General features: G+C 30.9%; 1 protein-coding gene across 7 annotated transcripts in view; it reads left to right on the top strand.

Moving 5' to 3' along the window:
• Nucleotides 1-20,439, top strand: part of LOC115209230 — a 417,183-nt gene that overhangs the window by 342,549 nt on the left and 54,195 nt on the right. For all 7 annotated transcript variants that reach the window (XM_036501257.1, XM_036501255.1, XM_036501256.1 and 4 more), the window contains 3 exons: nucleotides 297-642; nucleotides 4,974-5,060; nucleotides 17,647-17,769. In XM_036501257.1, the coding sequence (XP_036357150.1) occupies nucleotides 429-642; nucleotides 4,974-5,060; nucleotides 17,647-17,769 (424 nt within the window). In that variant the 5' untranslated portion in view covers nucleotides 297-428. The remainder of the gene's footprint in view (nucleotides 1-296; nucleotides 643-4,973; nucleotides 5,061-17,646; nucleotides 17,770-20,439) is intronic.

A 20,439-nucleotide genomic window follows, 5' to 3' on the forward strand; every position in this document is an offset into this window, starting at 1 on the left:
CAAAACATAATACTGTAAAGAATTCAGTCTGACATTGTTATAACAATACAATATAAAACAGGTTCAAGAATATCAATGTGAATCCTCCATTTCGTAATTCTTATATGCTTATATACATACATATATAGAGAGGCATCACTTTCTCAATTTTTCCTGCCATATTAACTTGTTTTTCATGCTGTTGTTTTGCTTTTATTACTATCACATAGAACTATTTTTATATCATTTGATGTTTTTTGAAAAATAATATCAACCATTTTTACTATATTTTTGTTTTGTTTTTTTTTCTTCTCCAGGATGAAGATAATGATGAGGGTCCAGTAGATGGTCCCTATGTAATTCCAACTCAGATTGGTAAAGAGACACTACGTATTGGGAAGAGCTTGGATAGAAGGGACCCATCATGGAGTAGACAGAATGTCGTAACCATGACAGCAGAAAGCAGGGGTGAGACGGGGTGTGATTCTGGGTCTGGAGAACGTCGCAGTGGTGGAAATCGAAGACCTGGAAGACTACTTCCGCCTACTTCTGTGATGGTAGCGCTGTCCATTGTGGCAATGGCAACAGCAGCTTTGTGTGCGTATTGTTCAATGAGTGGATCCAATGTTCTCACTGTCAGCATTCCTTCAAGTGCCCTCTTACGTAAGTTATATGCTTCTTATTTTAAATTTTTCTTTTTACATCATATTTATACTGACTGCTGAATTAGTACAAAATATTAATTTATAACATTGCTTTCAAATTTTGGCACAAGAACATCAATTTCAGTGGAGAGGGTAAGTCAATTACACCAATCTCAATACCCAATACTTACTTTATTGACCCTGAAAGGATGAAAGCCAAAGTTAACTTCAGTGGAATTTGAGCTCAGAATGTGAAAACAGATGATATACTACTAAGCATTTTGCCCAGCATGCAAACAATTCTGTCAGCTTGCTATCTATATTTATTCCTAATGTTATTTTACAATACATACTGCTAAAATTGTGCCTCTGGTTCAAATTCTGCCTGGATTTTTATATGTCTGATGTATAATTAACTCCAGGTTAGATTAGCTAAACAAGATAAAAAATGGAGTCAAGGACAGGAAGTTAAACCAATTAGATGTTATAGTATCAATTTTACAGTTCACAGTCAAAAATGACTTCCAAGTCCTGGAAGAGGTAGTTTTCAAAAACAAACCATATCTCTCACCTTTCTAAGAAACCCAAACATATAGTGCATAGTTGACATTTTAGAAAACAAAAAAATTACTTCTGTGTAGCATTTCAATTAAAATATATTTAATAGAATGCTGTATGAGTTTTTCTTTCATTTTTCTTATAATTGTTTCCAGTCTCTCTTTGATAAGTTAGCTTGTAACACAAATGAAGTTCCATGTTTTGACTACTTTTAACATTACAATTCATATTACAAAAATTTATAGAGTTGATAATTTTTATAATAAACATTATACTTTAAAATTGAACTCATATTCTTATATCAATGTATAATATTTCATGCATAGTACCTATGTGAAAAGAAGCACTCAGAACTTTTTTTATATCTATATTTTCATAAGTCAGTCTGTCAAATATTTAGAATCAGAATCTTGAACCAGATTATAATTAAATAAATTTAGCCAGTCTTTAACAAGAATTTATCATGAAAAGTTTCAGGCTTGGTTGAAGTGTGGTAAAAAGTTTGCTTCCCAACCATATAGTTTTGGGTTCAGTTCCACTGATTTGAACCATGGGTTTTTAAGGTATGGCTGTGTGGTTTTAAAGGTATGGCTGTGTGGTAAGAAGTTTGTTTTCCAACCACATGGTTCAGGGTTCGGTCCCATTGTGTGGCACCTTGGGCAAGTGTCTTCTACTATATCTTCAGCTTTGTACGTGGATTTTAGTAGATGGAAACTGAAAGAAACCCTTTGTATGTATATATATATATATATATAATATATATATATATATTATATATATATATACAGGGTGGCAAGCTGGCAGAATCGTTAGCATGCTGGTTGAAATGCTTACGTTCTGAGTTCAAATTCCACCAAAGTCAGCTTTGCCTTTCATCCTTTCAGGGTCGATTAAATAAGTACCAGTTACACACTGAGGTCGATGTAATCGACTTAATCCCTTAGTCTGTCCTTTTGTGTCTGTGTGTGTCCCCCACCACTGCTTGACAACCAGTGTTGGTGTGTTTATATCTCCATAACTTAACAGTTTGACAAAAGAAACTGATAGAATAAGTATTAGGCTTTAAAAAAAGTATGAAGTAAGTTCTGGTGTCAATTTGTTCAGCTAAAACCCTTCAAGGCAGTGGTCTAGCATGGCTACAGTCAAATGACTGAAACAAATAAATGATAAAAGATAAATTGTGTGTTTGATGAAATTGAATTTTATTTGAAAATATTTGAGTTGTTTCTTTAATCTTGGACATCTATAACCCTATTACTGGTTTATTATTAACAATTACCCTTCTCTATTCAAAAATTATGTTTTTCCTGGTCAATGTTCTCTAATATTAAATTTGTTAAATTTTTTTTTAGCTAAAAGAAATTAATATTTAATCATTCCAAAGTAAAAAATTGCAAAATTATTTCAATATCTTGTTGCTTTCAAAATTGGCTTTCACTTTCTTATATGCATATCATAAAAGCCATTTATGCTTTTATTAAATTTTTTAAAAAAACAGTCATTATGTCTTAACTTTTCAGATAAAAATTAAACTATTAACATTGTAATGCTTTTTCACTTTATGATTTTTATGATCTTTTCATATGTTGACAGGGGATTTGAGGGTTCTCTAAATTTAGACATTGCCATTAATTAATGGGTAGAAATGTTAATAATTATAATTTTGTTTTAGTTCTGCTTTCAATGAGTACATGTAGAAAAGTAATGTGACTCTAATACTAGGAATCTAGAAAATTACTTTTAAATCTACAAAAATCAAAAATTAAAAAAATAAATAAGTTATAGATTTTTCTTCTTTTAATCAGCAAACATATTCCAGCAGTTGCCTCCAAATATTTAATTTTTATTAAAGCAACAACCTTAAAATTCTTTGGTTTTGAAACCTAATACTGAGAAACAAACATATCAAGATCACTCACATTCCTTATACCTCCAGATCTGAATATAACAAGTAGATTATATTTTCGAAGTTTAATTTTTTTCTTATATTAAACAGTAATTAAACTATTAAAGAGGCTAAAGTACAAAATAAAGTCTCCATTTGTTCAGAGAGTTATTTTATTAGCAGTTATGCACTGACTTGAAATATGCAAGCAAAAGTTATTCAACAAGTTTTACAAATTTTACAAAGCCAGCAGAATAACTAGTTCAGTTTGAGTTTGTGACCACTCGTCAGAACTTAATAAAGTTTGCTTGGTTTTTTAATAACATTAAAAGCATTCTGAATCCCTTTTGATAACTCTCTAAGAGAATGCTAAAGAAAAAAATCTGTTTTAAATCTGGGATAATTGCTGAAATTCAAGTAGTGAAGTGGTAGTCCTTATTAGCACTAATTTATTTGAGAAAAATATTTTTCGTCTCAGAATACCAAAATATTTCAATTTATGTCTACTTTGCATAATTTTTCATAATAACAAACTTGGGATGGTTATTCACTATTTATTGGAATTGAAGTGGTACTGGAAACTGGTAGTCAAGTAATATCCGGTGATCTCTTCTAAATATCACTAAATGTCAATTTAGCAAGTGTAGTATTTTATTGTTATGTTTATTGCCTAAATTCATACCCCAGAGAACAGTGGCCACATTCCTTTTCTCTATATTCTTTTCTGCAATATAAGCATTATGGGAAAGTCTACTATTTAAAGCATGACAGTCGTTTTACATTAGACAGAAATTAAATATGGGTGGGAAACAAATTCACTATAGGTTTATTTCTCATAAAGTATTCTTTCTTCTTAATGTTATATTCTCATATGAATCAAGTTATCTTACTGATAGTTTCACAAGTTCATTCGTCCCTTTCATAATACCCTTGTGATTAAACATGTGTAGCTAACTGGAAATTGATATCAAAGTAACCTTTAACCTTAAATAAATTTTACATTAGTTTAAGAAGCACTTAAATACTATTAGTTTTTTTAAAGAAATTATATTCTTGATAAAAAGATTTATATATAATTATTACAACATAATCAATTATGCTTTTTCTCTGTATTGCTATATTGATATTTTATAACAATTATTTAACTTCAGTTTATACTTCCTTATGTAAACTCTAACTTATTCTTAAATAACTTAATTGTTGTTTTTTTTTTGGGCTTTAAAACAATGACAAACATTTCATATTGTTGAACACATGTCATAGTTTCAGTTGAAGAAAAGAATTCTTTAAATTTTAACCCTATCATTTTGTACAGTTGTTAATCATATAAACATTTTCCAATTGTACTATTGTCATTGTATTATGCTCTTTAGCGTATGATTATTGTTCTTCTTTCAATCTACCTTTCTTTAAAGGTGTTCCATTCCCATTAAATGACAATTGTTAGTGTCAGGCTATAAATCCAATTATATAATGTTGACTGTTATAAAAGATAAATCAATACTAGTCAACACCAGAAATAAGAAACAAGGCAGAATATATTTTATTTCTATTCTTAACATGTAGAGGCGCAAAAACTAATTGTAGAGGCGCAATGGCCTAGTGGTTAGGGCAGCGGACTCGCGGTCGCAGGATCGCGGTTTCGATTCTCAGACCGGGCGTTGTGTGTGTTTATTGAGTGAAAACACCTAAAAAGCTCTACGAGGCTCCGCAGGGGGTGGTGATCCCTGCTGTACTTTTTCACCACAATGGCGGTGCCCCAGCATGGCCACAGCTCAAGAGCTGAAACTGGAAAAACAAACAAAACAAAAAAAAAACATAAATGTTTTTGCTGTTTTCATATTTTTTTTACTGTGTCCATTTTATTTAAATCTGTGTATTTATGTATAACTTTATTTTTCTTTTAGGTCGAGTGCGAAGTTTTACTGAACATCCGAACCTGTCTGAGTTAACTCTGAATATCACTACGCTACATGCAAACTTCAGAATTCTTGGTAAGTAAATTTACACTCATACTGATTTTTACATTTTCAAACAGCAATTGTTGCACATGGTGCATTTGATGGACATACAACCTGAAATGGAAAGAATTGAATTCAAGAATATTTACTGAAATAGATGGGAAATAATTTCTGAAATACCAAAATAACTATTTTGTAAAGTAAAAAGGTAAATTTACTGAATATTGTTTGAAAATACAGCCAAACTAAAACCTAAAGCATTATCATAATCATCAAGAAGAAATGTGTTGAAAATCAAATTTGGTCTTGTTACAAATATGTAAAAAGGAGACAAATATCGTTTAGATGCAATTATTGAGTCATCCCATAAATAATGCAGTTTTTTTATACTGCTATTATTTTTCAAAATTAAGAGAAACAAAGTTCTTTTTAAACTAAAATATCCTCTCCTTCATTTTCTACAATGCTTTTCCATCTATCTGGTAGACTTGCAAGGCCCCTCTTACAAAATTCACTTGTCCATGACGAAAAATATTCCTCCAGTATTGCTCTGACCTTGTCTACAGAATTCATATTTTTTCCGTCCAAATGATTTTGAAGACTGCAGAATAAATGATAATGAGATGGGGGAATGTCTGACAAATATGGTGGATGGGGCATTGTTTCCCATTCAAACTGTTCCAGCCTTTAAAATGTCATCCTCACTGTATACAGCCGAGCATTATCCTGAGGGAAGAACACCTTTTGTCTTGAAATCAAAGATGGTTGTTTTTCTTCTAACACTGACTTAAGCCACTCAAGCTGCTCACAGAAGATTTCTTTTGGTTTGTGTTTAAAAGTTCAAAGTGGACTAAACCTTTCATATCCCACCAAACAGGTAACAGCACATTACGTGGGTGAAAAACCTTCTTTAGCCTGAAGTGCTGGTGTTTCTCCTTTCCCTACCTACTGTCTTCGGCACTTGACATTTTTATAGAGAACCCATGTCTCATCACCAGTCATTATTCAGTCCAAAAAAGGTTCACTCATGAGATGTGACAGCAAAGAAGAGCACACATTCTGCATCTGATTAGACTTGGAAAGTTTGTGAGGAACCCATTGACCCAATTTGCTGAATGGTTGAATTACCAAATTCAAGCTTCTCTGTTAGTTCCTCAACAGTTATGATGAAATTTTGTTCCACCGGGGTTTGCGGGATGTCCTCATCAAGCTCTACAGATCTTCCAGGACAAAGCTTGTCTTCTAGGCTGTAGTTTCCAGCTTGGAATTTCTGGAACCACTGTTGACACTAGCTTACGCTTGTTGTCCATTCCCCATACACTGCATTAATACTCTTTACACTTTCTATTGCATTGTTGCCTTTATTGAACTCAGAAAGTAAATTATGCCAAATATACTCTTTTGTCACTTCCATTATAGTTTTGCAAAAATGACTGTTAAAACTGAATTTGCACTAAGTATAAGGACAAGGTAAAATTACTACCTGCTTTTATAGCAAGATGATGCAGGTAGTTTATCCTGCCCCCTCCAACTTTTAGTTTATGCATTTTAAAAAATATGCATTATTTATGGGATGGCCCAATATAACGAACAAATCTGTACAAATAAACCTATCATTTACAATATATGGGAGTTATTTGTTGCTTAACTTTGTAAATGTCATTTATGAATCAGGAACTCTGAATAGTATAAACAGTATTATTTCTCATTGCAGCAGAAATTAGTTATGTTTTTGTTAGCTCTGTCATGAAATAAAGTTTAAATAATATATAATAGAAGTATTTAATAATGTTTGTTATGTAAGAAAATTATAATATCTGACTTGTATAACAGAACATTTTTATACAAGAAAAACCCTATCCAGGTTTTATTGTTTCGTAGTGGAAAGTACTGTGAAATTTGAGCTTCTCTCATTTGAAATGATGGAATGAAATCAATATGGATAGGTGAGTTAATTAACATAATAAGCGATCGCATTACCTTCTAATATTGGTGCAGAATTGATAAATATTTCTGGTTGATTAAATCAAGCAAATTGAGGGAAGGTGTAATCCATAGTGGTTAATGTGACATGATGATAACAAAATGTATAACATTTAGACATCATAGTCATCATACTCCACATATGTTTAAGAAATCTAATGAGGACCATCCTGCTATGAAACTTACCATAAAGTGATGATCAAAATGTTGACAGTTACCACACTCAATATGTGAAAGTTGAAATTTCTGCATTAACACATCAGGACCAAGCAAATATTACAAAATTTTGAAAAGCTGATGGGAATAGGACCTGTACTTGGTTAATGCTAAAATCATCCTAACACTTCAGATGACTAAAGCTGATGAACACTTTTACATCAACGTATCAAACAGACAATTTGGTACCAATACATGATGTTTTGATGCCAATGTTTTATCTGAAGACATCATCAAAAATTAAACATCTTATCAACTGAACTGGTCACTTACAGAATATATTTAATATTAATTAGAAATGAGAATTAAAAAAATAAAAACTCATACCAAGTGTTAAGTATGTTTTATTTATTCATCTTATTAAGGAAAGCAAAGGAAGCTTTTTGATTTTCATCCAACAAAACTTTGTTTTCTTTCAATATTTCACACATCTAAAGTAAATTGGGAAGTTTTTCCTAGCATTGTAATAACATCTAGTGTACAGTACTAAACACCAACTTTCTATTTCCACTTACAGCTTTTATTATTTCTTTCCAAACACTTTAGCTGTAACTGTTCAAATTGCATTTACTATTTGATATAATGGAACTATTTATCCATTACAATTCTAAAGGTATCAGATTATAGAAAGTCACTTATTTCTTTCATTTAGATACAGAGCACGTAAACCATTTGTTACAAGTTCTCACATCTATTTGCAACATTGTAATTATACTTCTTACATAGATAAAGCTTACTTTTCATATTCATCATAGATTACAAAAGCAGTGTATCATAAGTCTCAACATAGATTAAACTGAGTGAATTGGTACTAAGAGGCAGTTCAGTATAATGGCTTGTTTATCATGCAGGTAGTTTTTATCTAAGAGAGATTCAAATATTTTGTGAATGAGGCTGATGCATTAGTCAATATAAGGGAGAAATTCTGCCTGGTATTATACATGGAACTTTTAAGCGATGAATATCTTTTCAGGAAGAAAGTACCTCTTGGCTCTTAAAAGTGCCCAATCATCTCAATAAAGCTTTTGCTTTGCTGAGTTTATTGGATTTCCAGGGTTGGTTAATAAAGTTACTCATACTATATGTAGGGTCCAAGTTGTACATAGAGAAGAGGAATTCCTGTAGGTGATTAATGTTTTAGATTTAGTCTTGTTAACTGTTAATTACCCAAACCACTTACAAGAGGTTCTTGTTTGTGGTTAGAAAGGAAATGAATAGAATAATGGTTGTTTTCATCAGCTCATAAGGGCTTTTAGTTATCAACAATAGCATAATTGCAACTGAAATAGAAGAGGAAGAAAATCAGGAAGATATATTGATGATGTAGTGATTGAGTTTATCTTTTGCATATTCTGAAATGGAGCGATCAGCTAAAACTTTTCTAATGCAAACAATTAAACCAACATAGTCCATAGGCTGAGAATTTCACCAAAGTATTTTCTTGGTAATCTGTCTTTATTGATAACTATACCAGTGATGTTATGAAAGAGGACTACGGTGAAAGTCAGATGAATTGATGTATAACATATGAAAGCAGGTCACTTGTAAATCTGGAGGTTCCAAAGTAAGACATTTTGGTAACGGAAAAAAAGTAAAATTTCTGAGTAGGGCAGTGAGAACTGAGCTAGTCTTCACCTATGAAAGGATTCCACTTGCTGTCTCTTATCAATCAAAGCCATCTTGAACTAGTTTCAGCTGACATACCTATTTCTTTGATGGCTTTCTTCAGCTGTCTGGGTTCCAAACCTATTTTCTGCAGCAAACAGTGCTCTGATCCAGATGGAAAGCTCATCAGTCACTCCAATGGGGAATGATACTGCATACCTGTTCTCGACAAGGACCTCATTGACTAAGTTTGATATTTCAATTTCTTTACCTGGTGGGAATTTTTTTTTCCAGGTAGTATTGAAATCTTTAAAAAACATTCAAGAAAAGAAAATGTCATGGTTTTCCAAAGCATTTTCTCTGTTTTGTAAATGAAATGCACTTTAAAAGGTTCAAATTATAAATAACTCAGGGTATTTGTTAGAAGATATCTATACATTCACACAGCTCACACATAATCATCAAAAAGGTAGTTGGTTACTAAGGGCAGCTTAAAACCATAATAGTAGGAACACTAACCAGTAGATAGTGAAGATTATAGATGCCAATATAAATTGGTGATCAGTTTTGTATCTTTGTATTACATAAATAGCTTGATTAATCAGATTTTGTAAGAAAACTGGAAAACTATAACAAAATAAGTGTAAGATTGAGTGAGACTTGATAGAATATAGTTTTGGTTTGTATCGGGATATGGTATGATAAATATTATAATACAATTATGAGAGATCATTAAATAAGAAGAAACAACTGTTTTTCTTTTATCAACCTAGAGAAATCCATTAACATGGGTTCCAACTTTATAACTTGGTGGACAATAGAATTTAAAATGGAAGAAATTTAACAAAATCTACTTAGATTTTATACACAAAATCATCTGAAAGATTGACAAGAATTACTTTCTATTGTATATAAGAGCCAGTGTGTTGTATGTTAAGATCTTAGATAAAATGCCTTTGTGCATTTAGTTGCATCCCTGTCATTTTAAGGTTCAAAAGCTAGTAGAGCAGGCTTTACCTTTCATTTTTCAGGTGTAGATAAAATACGTACCTGTCAAGTACTAATTCATTGTAATCAGTTGTTCTCCCTCCGTAGCATATTTTGGCTGTGTGCCCATATTAGAAATCGCTATACATTGAGACTAGCTGTTTTTTTATGAAACAAATACAAAATTTCATAGGTAGTATTAGAACAAAGAACTGATGGCTGAGAATTGAAATTGCTATTAACTGCATAACCTTTACTTCAGTTTTGTACTGAATTTTCAGACAGGTTGAAAAAGCATTATGAGTCAGTGGGGGATGTTCCCAGTATGATTTCTTTTAGATAAGAATTTACTCAATCATTCTGGAAAAAATTTTGATGTACTATTTACTTTTATTCTGAAATTACCCAAAATTCTTATATTTTGTCATCTGGAAGCTATTTATTTTTTTACAAAAGCTATTTTTTCTTTATTTTTCTAATTTTAGAAATATTTTCATTTATCTTTCACATTGAAGGATAAAAGTAATGGGTAACCTCATATATTTTTCTATAGTTTGGACTTCAGCCAGTCTAGCTAAAAGTATGCTTCCACTATATCAAGCACTGATAGTGGAAGGATGGCTAATCTATAAGTCTAGGTGAAGATTTTACTGAGAATTACACTTTTGTTCAAATGCACTTCAAATATTGATATCAATTCACATTTTCAACATCATTATTCCTGAAATAGTAACACATGCTAATATATCAGCAATATTCTGATTTACTAATCTTTGAAACTATTTTAGATTAATGTTATTACTCTTAAAGACAGTTTTCTTATAAATATTTAAGCTTTCAAATAAATAAAACAATTTGAATCTGATTTTGCTGCATGTCTATTAAACATAAATTTAGTATTTTAATAACTTGTTTTGAAATTGTTATGCTTATAGTCTCTCCAAACTTCAAATATTTGACATGTACTTTTTCAGTATATTTCTTTTGATTCATTCGTAAATCATGCATTCTAACCAATCTGACATATTATTAGTTTATTTAATAGAAATTATTTCTATAGGTGCTGAATCTGAGATGAACATAACCAGAACTATACTTTTGCATCTCTGAATTTTCTAAACCAGACAAATGAGGATGTTTTGCAATGAACATAACCATAACTGTAGTTTTCATCTTTGGTTTTTCATTCTATTAGACTCTTCTTCAATATACCTAATTTAATTATGTAGGAATTATTTCCTAATATTATTAACTGATAAATTAAGGTGGTGAAATTGGAAGAAATGGTAAGGCACTATACCATGATGCTTACACTGTTTAGATTCATTTCTCTGCAGCTGAGTTTGAAATTTATCAATGTTGAATTTGCCTTTCATTTCTTAAGGATCAGCAAAACCAGAAAAAAAGGGGTGTGGGAGGATACTAATAGTATACTTTTGTATACTTAATTCACTCCTCACTACTTTACAAAAAAATTATCCTTCCTTGTCTAAAGATAAAATTTAATATATCTGAAAAGTTGATTTCGTTTACCTTCCTGCCATCTCTCGTATAAAACAATATTAAGATTCTTCAACCTCTTATAGATTTCTGTTTCACTGCTTTTTATTTTTGTTTTTTCTTCATGCTTACAGTGATTAAAAAATGCTTCTAAATTAGATATCTTAATCTTTTATGTAGCACAGACAGTCAGGAGCAATATTAAATGCTTAATGGCATTCAGTTATTGCTTAATAATATTGAATACAAATTTAATATTAACTTTTATCAATCTCAGAGGATTCTATATAATATGAACCAATAATATAGCTAACTGTTAAATAGAAAAAAAAAAAAAAATAGGGTCCAGTGTGTGTCCAATGGCAATAAATCAATATTACTATCATGATTTCCGAACTAGTGATCGATTTTCAATCCATATTAAACCAAAAGAAAAACAACACATGGTCAGCTAGAACCAGTACCAACAAATAATTTCTATTAGTCTTCTCCCTGAAAGCTGATAAGTGTTATTATACACATAACATTAGAGATATATTGATTAAGAAAGCTATAGACTCAATGTCTGCATACATTATGCTGCTATTAACTTTGTAATTGTTGTACAAAAAAAAAACATTCCTTTTTCTTCTTATCTTACTATTTTAATTTTGTATTTTCAATCAATAGTACTCTGAAGATGTGCCAGTTGGCAACTGAGAGGTATCAAATTTATGTTAAAATTGCTAGAGAATATATATATGTATATATATATATGTAAGTGTATGTTTCTGTTTATATGTGTGAGTGTGTGTGTGTGTGTATATATATATATATATACACACACATATATATATATATATATACACACACACACACATATATATATAAATACATATATAAATATATATATACATATATATTTATGCATATATATATACATATATACACATATATATATACATAAATATATATACATATATATATATATACACATATATGCTTATATATATATATATATATAGGGATGCTTTATGAAAATATATATATATATATATACATGATTATATTTTTGATCTGCTATATAGATGAAGATATTTCCTCTGTCTGGCTGCTTTTCTCTCTACAAAATGGAAAGTTACATTGCAGAACAGTCATTTTAAGGAGTTGTATTTATTTATCACTCGACGAGATACATCTGCACCATCAGATGCTCCTGAACCAGTTGTTGAGTGTCCCACCCAAGAGGAATCGATGCTAGATATGTTGAAACAATTGTCGTGATTAGTAATAAATTCTCATATCTTCTGTTTTTCATTTGCTATATATATATATACATATACCTATACACATATATATATATATATCTATACACACACATATGTATATATATGTAAATATATATACATTATATATATATATATATATATATATATATATAGCAACAATAAGAACATCATCAGCATGTCCAGCAGTAACAACAATAATAGCAGCAATGGGCGGCGTTAGCAGTTGCACCAACAATGTAAGATCAGTTACATGGAAATATGTTGGACCAATGAAGGGCCCCTTTAAACTGCAAGTATATAACCACAGGCCCTCTCTTAAAATCTCAGAGAGGTGCAACATTTGCATGTTTGGCCAACTACATATGGCATTTAAAAGAAGTGGAAATGTCATACAGAATTAAATGGAAGTATCTGCAAAACCATTGACCATAATTCATTGGGAGTAGATGATGCAAACTTTGCTTGACTAAGCAGGCAAGGATCCTAAAAAACCTGCTTGCTTGTTCCTTCTTAAATTCCAAAAGTGAAAAATTTAGTCAGTGTCCTCATAAGAGAAAGTTCATGTTGCAAGCATGGACTTCCCTCTTTGCTGATTATTGAACAGAAACCATATATAAACTAACCCTTTTCAAACACAACAGTAAACATTCAAAGTGAGATAGCACCATCTCACCTGGAAGGGGTTTTTTATTCAAAGAATTTTGTTTCAGGGTTTTTTCCCCACAACCTTGCTGACCAAGACTGTCTTCTTACATCCATTAATAAAGAGTTTGTGTCTCCAGGTAGCAGGTCTGATTGGTTGCCTATATTGTAATGAACAATAATAGATTTGAAACAAGTGGTATCTTTCTGAATAGTGGTTGTGTGGTAAGAAGCTTGCTTCTCAACCTCATGGTTATAGGTTCAATCCCATTGCGTATCACCTTGAGTAAGTGTTTTCTACTGTAGCCTCTGGCTGACCAAAGCCTTGTGAATGGATTTGGTAGAGAGAAACTGAAAGAAGCCCATTTTATATATACATGTGTGTGTGTGTCTTTGTGTTTGTTTTCAACTCCCCCACCCCACCACTTGACAACTTGTGTTGGTATGTTTATATCGCCACAACTTAGCGGTTCACCAAAAGAGACCAATAAAATTAGTACTGGAGTTGATTCATTCAACTAAAAAAGTTATTGAAGGTGGTGCCCCAGCATGGCTGCAGTATAATAACTGAAACAAGATGCATACACACACACATGCATATAACACAGCCATACCTGCACCTATAATATAAATTCTTCTTAAAATATGTATATTAAAATATATTCAGTCATATATTCAGGTTTAGGGAGATTATCATGTAAGTGTTTCTAATGTACACTGGTTTTTATGTGGAAATATATAGATATTAATAATGTCATTATCATCAGACTTATCTGTGTGTTTGTTGCAGGAAATTTTAGTATCATCTAGCCTGTTAGTAGGAACTTTTCTTTTAAGATTTTCAAGCTCTTCTTGTACCAGGAAGATGAGGATAACTCGGTCATTTTTAATACATTTTATGTGCAGTTTGAACTGCTGAAAGTTAGCGGAGAAACATGAGCATAGTTGGTATCCCAGGGAGATGCAGTTTAGGAGCAGAATTAAGAAAAGTATATAGTATTAGTACAGGGTCTAAATGTGTTTCCCAGTGAAGATTATGGATAATGAAAGAGAAATGGATAAAATCAATAGGTAGTGGAAATAATATACAGTTTCTTTGTTCAAAGGAGCTAGAATATTTGTAGTATCAGTCAAAAGAACAAGGTTGAGGGACACAGTTCAATATTGAGTCAAAGGTCATATATTGTGGCTTAGTAAAATGATAACAGTTGGGGAAATGAAATTTTTTTTATAATACAGACTGGTTATGCTTGCTGAAACATCAATGATATATGGGCTGAAAGCTAGTGTAAGGTTTACCTGTGCATTGAAGAACATAAGCAGATTTAAGAAAAGTGAGATAGAGATACATATTAATCAAAGTGTACGATATTACCAATCTTACCAATTGGTTTCACACTAGGAATTCAATAGAGTGTTAGGTAACAGTCCGATTATGTAACCCTGCACTCATCAGAGGTAGTCATTATGAAATGGAATATGGCGACTACTCTCATATCCTGCAAGTCTGGAAACATTATAGCATATTGTGATTTATCATTATTTCTTGAAAAGTTTATCCTCAATATTTTATTATATATTTGGATGTTTAATTTTAACCATTCTCATATATCTTTCATTACTTTTCATTCTGTTTATTTTTGTGTTTGTCCTTATTCATACATAAGATATATGTATAGGTGTGAGCATAGCTGTGTGGTTAAGAATCTTGTTTTGTAACCATGTGGTTTTGGGTTCAGTCTTACCATAAGACCCCTTGAGCAAGTATCTTCTGCTATAAGCCTGAGGTGACCAATGAGTGAATTTGATTGATAGAAACTATGTGAAAGCCCATAATATATATATATATGCATACACCACTCGACTACTGGTGTTAGTTTGTTTATTTTCCCATGATTTAGCAACTTAACAAAAGTGATCAATAGAATAAGTACAGGATTAAAAATAATTATTTGGACTTAATCTATTCCACTAAAATCCTTCAAGGCCGTGTCCCAGTATGACCACAGCCTAGTGACTAAAATAATTAAAATGAGAAATGATAAAAGATTAGTTGTAGAAATTCATGGGCCAAGTTCAATAAAAAGAAAATTGTGTTTGTGCTTTTGGAATTAAATTCAAGAGAAAAAATATGTAAAATATGGTAGAATTTATTCATTCATTTGAAGCCATGGTTTCTTTCCATTTCTTGTTTCTTGTGTATTTTTCATATATGCATACATACATGCATTTAAGTTTCCATATAACTTCTCTGTTTATATGTCATTTATTTTCATATAAGTTTAGTTGCATAATTTGTTGTGCAGTTCCAAATGCATATTGGCCTGTTCTCACACACACATACACACACACACACACTAACAATTCCAGTCAATATATTTAATGTCTTCTTAATGTTTTGCAGTCTTGCATTAGAATCCCTCACAAATTGGTTTAATCCTACATTATTTATCCAAAGTCAATTAAGTAATAACCAGAAGTAGATAGATTATAAGCTAAGAAAAGAAATTTCTCTTGCCCTGACATCTTGGAAAGCAGCCATAAAAATAATGATGATGACGGTGACAATTTTTATTATTGCTGTTATTATTACCCAGCAGTTACTTTTCATTGACACCTCTGAATGTGTGGATTACACTGCAGATTTTAATATTGGGGAAATATATAATCTTAATACTGAATGTAATTCAGTTCAATTTAATTTATTGTCATTTTATATAAACATAGTAAAAGCTATGGAAACTAAAACTACATAGATCTATCTATACAGTTGCTTAATGGAAAGGAGAGCAATACACACGTAAGTAAATCTGTGTAGTAAAAGTATTGAAATTACCGTAAATCCTCTTCGAAAGTGTTATCTCTAGTATCTAGTAAGTAGCATGAAATGGGATAAGCCAAGAAACAAAATGTAGCTAAGGAATTAAACATGTAACAAATATTATGAAGCAGATTGTGATGAGGCTAGAGTTGAAAAGCATTTAAATGTATTGCATGTCAAAAGGCATGCAGCTAGCAAAGAGATCACAAATGTTAAATTCGTTATAAGACAGACACCTGAGAGATAGTATTTAAACTATCAGGAAATTGTAATATGCATGTGATTCTGACTGTAGAAATAGGATAAGTGTAAATATATAGACAGAATGCATATGTTCCGTCATCTAGGTAATTAAAATGTCATACAGTATATCATAGCAGAGTGTCTAGACTACAAAGTGATTGGTAGGATTTGGAGAGGTATTCATTTTCCAAGGCTATTTAACTGATATCCTAACAAAACTGGGTTTGCATTATGCATGTGTAAGTAACATGATATGATACTTTCATTGAAACAGAAGTTGTGGGGAATAGTTGACTTGGAAGATTATACTCAGGGAAACGGTATTGCTGTCCACTGTTGATAATATTAAACTGACTAAGACTGAATGTGGTAATTATGCGTAGTGTTAGATGAGTTTTGTTTAAGTTTGTTTAGCACTCCTCTGGAAAAGTGAGGACATGCAAGATGCCAAATGAAGATTTAAAATGTTAAATACATGCATCAGATTTATATTCCATATTTTTATCTGATATGGAAGTATAAATTTGTGTGTTGTGACAATTTCAAATTCCATCATTCAGATATTCTAGTCACAGATACATAGAAGATGTGTTTGTGAGAGTATGCATGTGCTGATCTAAACTTTTATGTATAATCAGGTCATGCATATTTAATAGGTTATATGTAGATAACAGAGTACATTTAAATAGTAAATTGAATAAAAAATAACATGTAACATTTATTTTCAATTAGCCTTTAAAATGCAGTGTTTGTATCTTAGATAATATTATCTAATTCGTTACTGTTAATTATACTTTGATTATAATATATAATCAATATTCTTTAGTCTTAACTTTAATCAAGACCTGAATTTCACTATGAAAAGAAAAACACAGTGCTAACCAATTAGCTAGGCATTATTTAGAAAGGCATATAAGCAGTGTTCTGTTGCAATGATTACCATTATCATAAAAATGTACATAGTGGGTATATTTTTAAAAGTAACCAAATTTGAATTCCTTGAATATTTTTCTTTTGTTGTTTTATATTTTGTATATTGAATAACTTGAAAAACAAAGTTTCCATTCATATGAGATTGAAGCAGCTATTAGCTTTTCATAATGCAGCAGATGTGTTTGACTGAATTTCCAGATCAAATTTTGTCACCAACATATAAATTCAAAGTGAATGATTTTCTAATCAAGGTAACTTAAAATTTATCTGGGAAAATTTTTTTTGAGAAATACTTGGTTAGACAAATACCTTATTTTATTCAAATTCCTAGCTGCAAATTATTTTCTTGTAAAATCAGTTGTTTCTTTTTTAGTTTTATTTGTAATTTCATTACTTTCTTTTTATTTTATTTCATTTTCAGATTCAGCTGAGTGTGAGTCTGATCCTTCAAAATGTACTACCTATGCTGTTTGTGACAACCAACAGGGAGAAATGACATGCAGGTGTCAGAGAGGTTACTATTTGGATGGACAGAAGTGTCAACGTAATATATCAAAGTTTCAATTCTTTCTTAGATGTGTTTGTGTTTCAGAATATAATTACTTCTAACAGATACAATAAAAATTAGGTTTACTACTAAATATGTATTACTTTTGAATTTCATTTCAGCATCTGAACTAAGTTTCATCAAAATGAAATTACCCATTGCCATTTTAGAAGCATTTTTGAAATTATCAATAAATTAATAACAAGTACTTTAAGTAAGCTAGTTAATAACTTTGTTTGATAAGGTTTTCCTGTTCATGGTCATTAAGAGATATTAGAATGTTTATGTTTTTTTTTTCTTTTATTGTGAGAACCCATGATTTTATAATGTCAGGCTTCAAACCAAGTTTATGAATTTCAATTCTTGTCAGTATTTTTGTCATAATTTTCTCTGCCTTAGTCAATTTGAACTGTCAGCTAATTTATATGACACGGTACATTGTAGTTGTAAAACGAATCGTATAAATATGTAGAAAATCAAACTCCAAGGTTTGAAAAACTTGATGTAAATTTGATATTCTAGAGTCTAGTTTTATACTTTGTTTTAATGACCTGTTATGGTTGGTTCTCACTAAGTTTATAAGATCCAAATTCAATTTGATGGCTTAATATTAACATTTAATTTGTTTTTCATTTTTCTAGTTGTACATCAGTAAAATGTATTTTAAATCCTTCAACAAGTCAAATAGGAAACATAGAGATGCTTTTAAGTTGTGTTATCAATATCAAAATCAATATCTTCAGTTTAAATATGTCTATTTTAAATCGATAATGCTGACAGTGATGTTCATTGTGGGAATGGTCATAGTTATTATCAAACTAATGTCAGTTATATTTCAAAATGAAAACTTTTATAAAAACTGTTACTTTCAAAGAATGCCATTGAATTTTAGTTGATTATGTTAGGGCTTACTATTATCAAATGTAGATTTTTTTTTTTATCTATCTCAAAAATTGTGGTTGAACTGAATATAAAAAATGTATAACAAGAAATCATTACTAGATTTGTTTGAAGTGTAGATAAATAATTCTAAGCAATTAGTTACTTACCTCTCTTTGAAATATTCAAACTTCTATTAGATTTTATTCCTCTGTTTTATTCTTTTAAATAAATTCATCCTATAGGATTCTTTTATTAAAACAAAACTCTATTTATATATATATATATATATATATATATATATATATATATATATATATATATATAATTGTTATCTAAAACAATGTAAAGAAGGCAAATTTGTAATCAAATGGTCCTTTGAGAGGAAACAAATGACTTAAATAAAATATTCACTATGACAAGTGAACTTCTAAAGATAACAGAATTTTCACGGAGCCCCTTGAGTAACAGACTTCTCTTTGATTCTTAGCTTGGAAACAATGAACCATTAAATTATTGTAAAAATCGCTATCTTCAGTATGTTTTGTGGCAACAGTTTTCTTATTTAACTTTTGATGTACTCTTCACTTAACTGGCTCTGTTCTGTAATACTTGCAGTAAATAATGCTAAGGGTTGATCATTGTCCTTTTTGTCAAGATTCGTATCAAATTAGAGTTAAATTTCTCCTTCAGTTCTTTTATTTCTTTCTCAACCTTTCTATTCAGTATTAAGAAATTTTTTGATTATTTAAGCTATTTTTTTATTTTTGCATTCTCCACATTCTCTTTTATAATCACCATCTTGTAACTTCAGATACACTGGCATCTCACATTACCATCTCAGTCTTCTAGCCAGATGCACTTACCCACCCTTATATAATTTTGGTGTAGCCATGTATCTCCTCTATAGCAAAACACCTGTGCTATCATAATTTAGCCTCCTAAAACCTGGCATAAAGCCACCTCCCTCTCTTTCAAATGTACTTCCCTACTCATTGAGGAGTCTTTTCTCTTTCCTTTTCTTGCAACTTTCTTGGCAAGCTCACTAGTACTGGTGGGGCAAAAAAGAAAATCACCCAGTACACACTGTAAAATGGTTGGTCCTAGGAAAGGCATCCAGCTATAGAAAACATGCCAAAGATGACACTGGAACTCAGTGAAGTCTTGCTGCTCGTCAGATCTAGTGAGACCATCCAACCAATGGCAGCATAGAAAATGGATGTCAAATCATGATGATGATGATGATGATGAATTTTATCCTAAGGCTTCTCTGCTTCTTCTTATCAAAGTCAGAATAACAGTTGACTTAACATAATGACATACAAGAAGTGACAGTTCTGTGCTCTTATTCTACATGCTTGGCTTAGTATTTTGTATTATATAAAATTCTCAGTTGAATAACTTCTTGTATATTCTGGAATATCAGGCTAGAACTAACCTAAAAGTGGCATGTTGATTTTGTTTATATAATTTACATTCCATCAGTCCTTTCTTTAGTATGTGCCTGACAAGTGTTAGGCTCTGTTTTCTAACAATATCAGTTTATATTTAGATTAGTTACAGGATTCATTAGAATCTAGCATATCAACAAGTATGACACCAGGAATGGCTGGGTACTTAGTATTAAGCTAACAGTAAGGTAAAACAACCCTTAGTTGTCATTTGTTGGCTGTATACTTGAAGTATGTACACACACATATATGTATGCATATATCTGTATGTGTGTGCATATATATGTATATATATATATATATATATACACACACGCGCGCACACACACACACACAC

The sequence above is a fragment of the Octopus sinensis genome, linkage group LG3, assembly GCF_006345805.1.
Source record: "Octopus sinensis linkage group LG3, ASM634580v1, whole genome shotgun sequence".
Taxonomy (NCBI): Eukaryota; Metazoa; Mollusca; class Cephalopoda; order Octopoda; family Octopodidae; genus Octopus; species Octopus sinensis.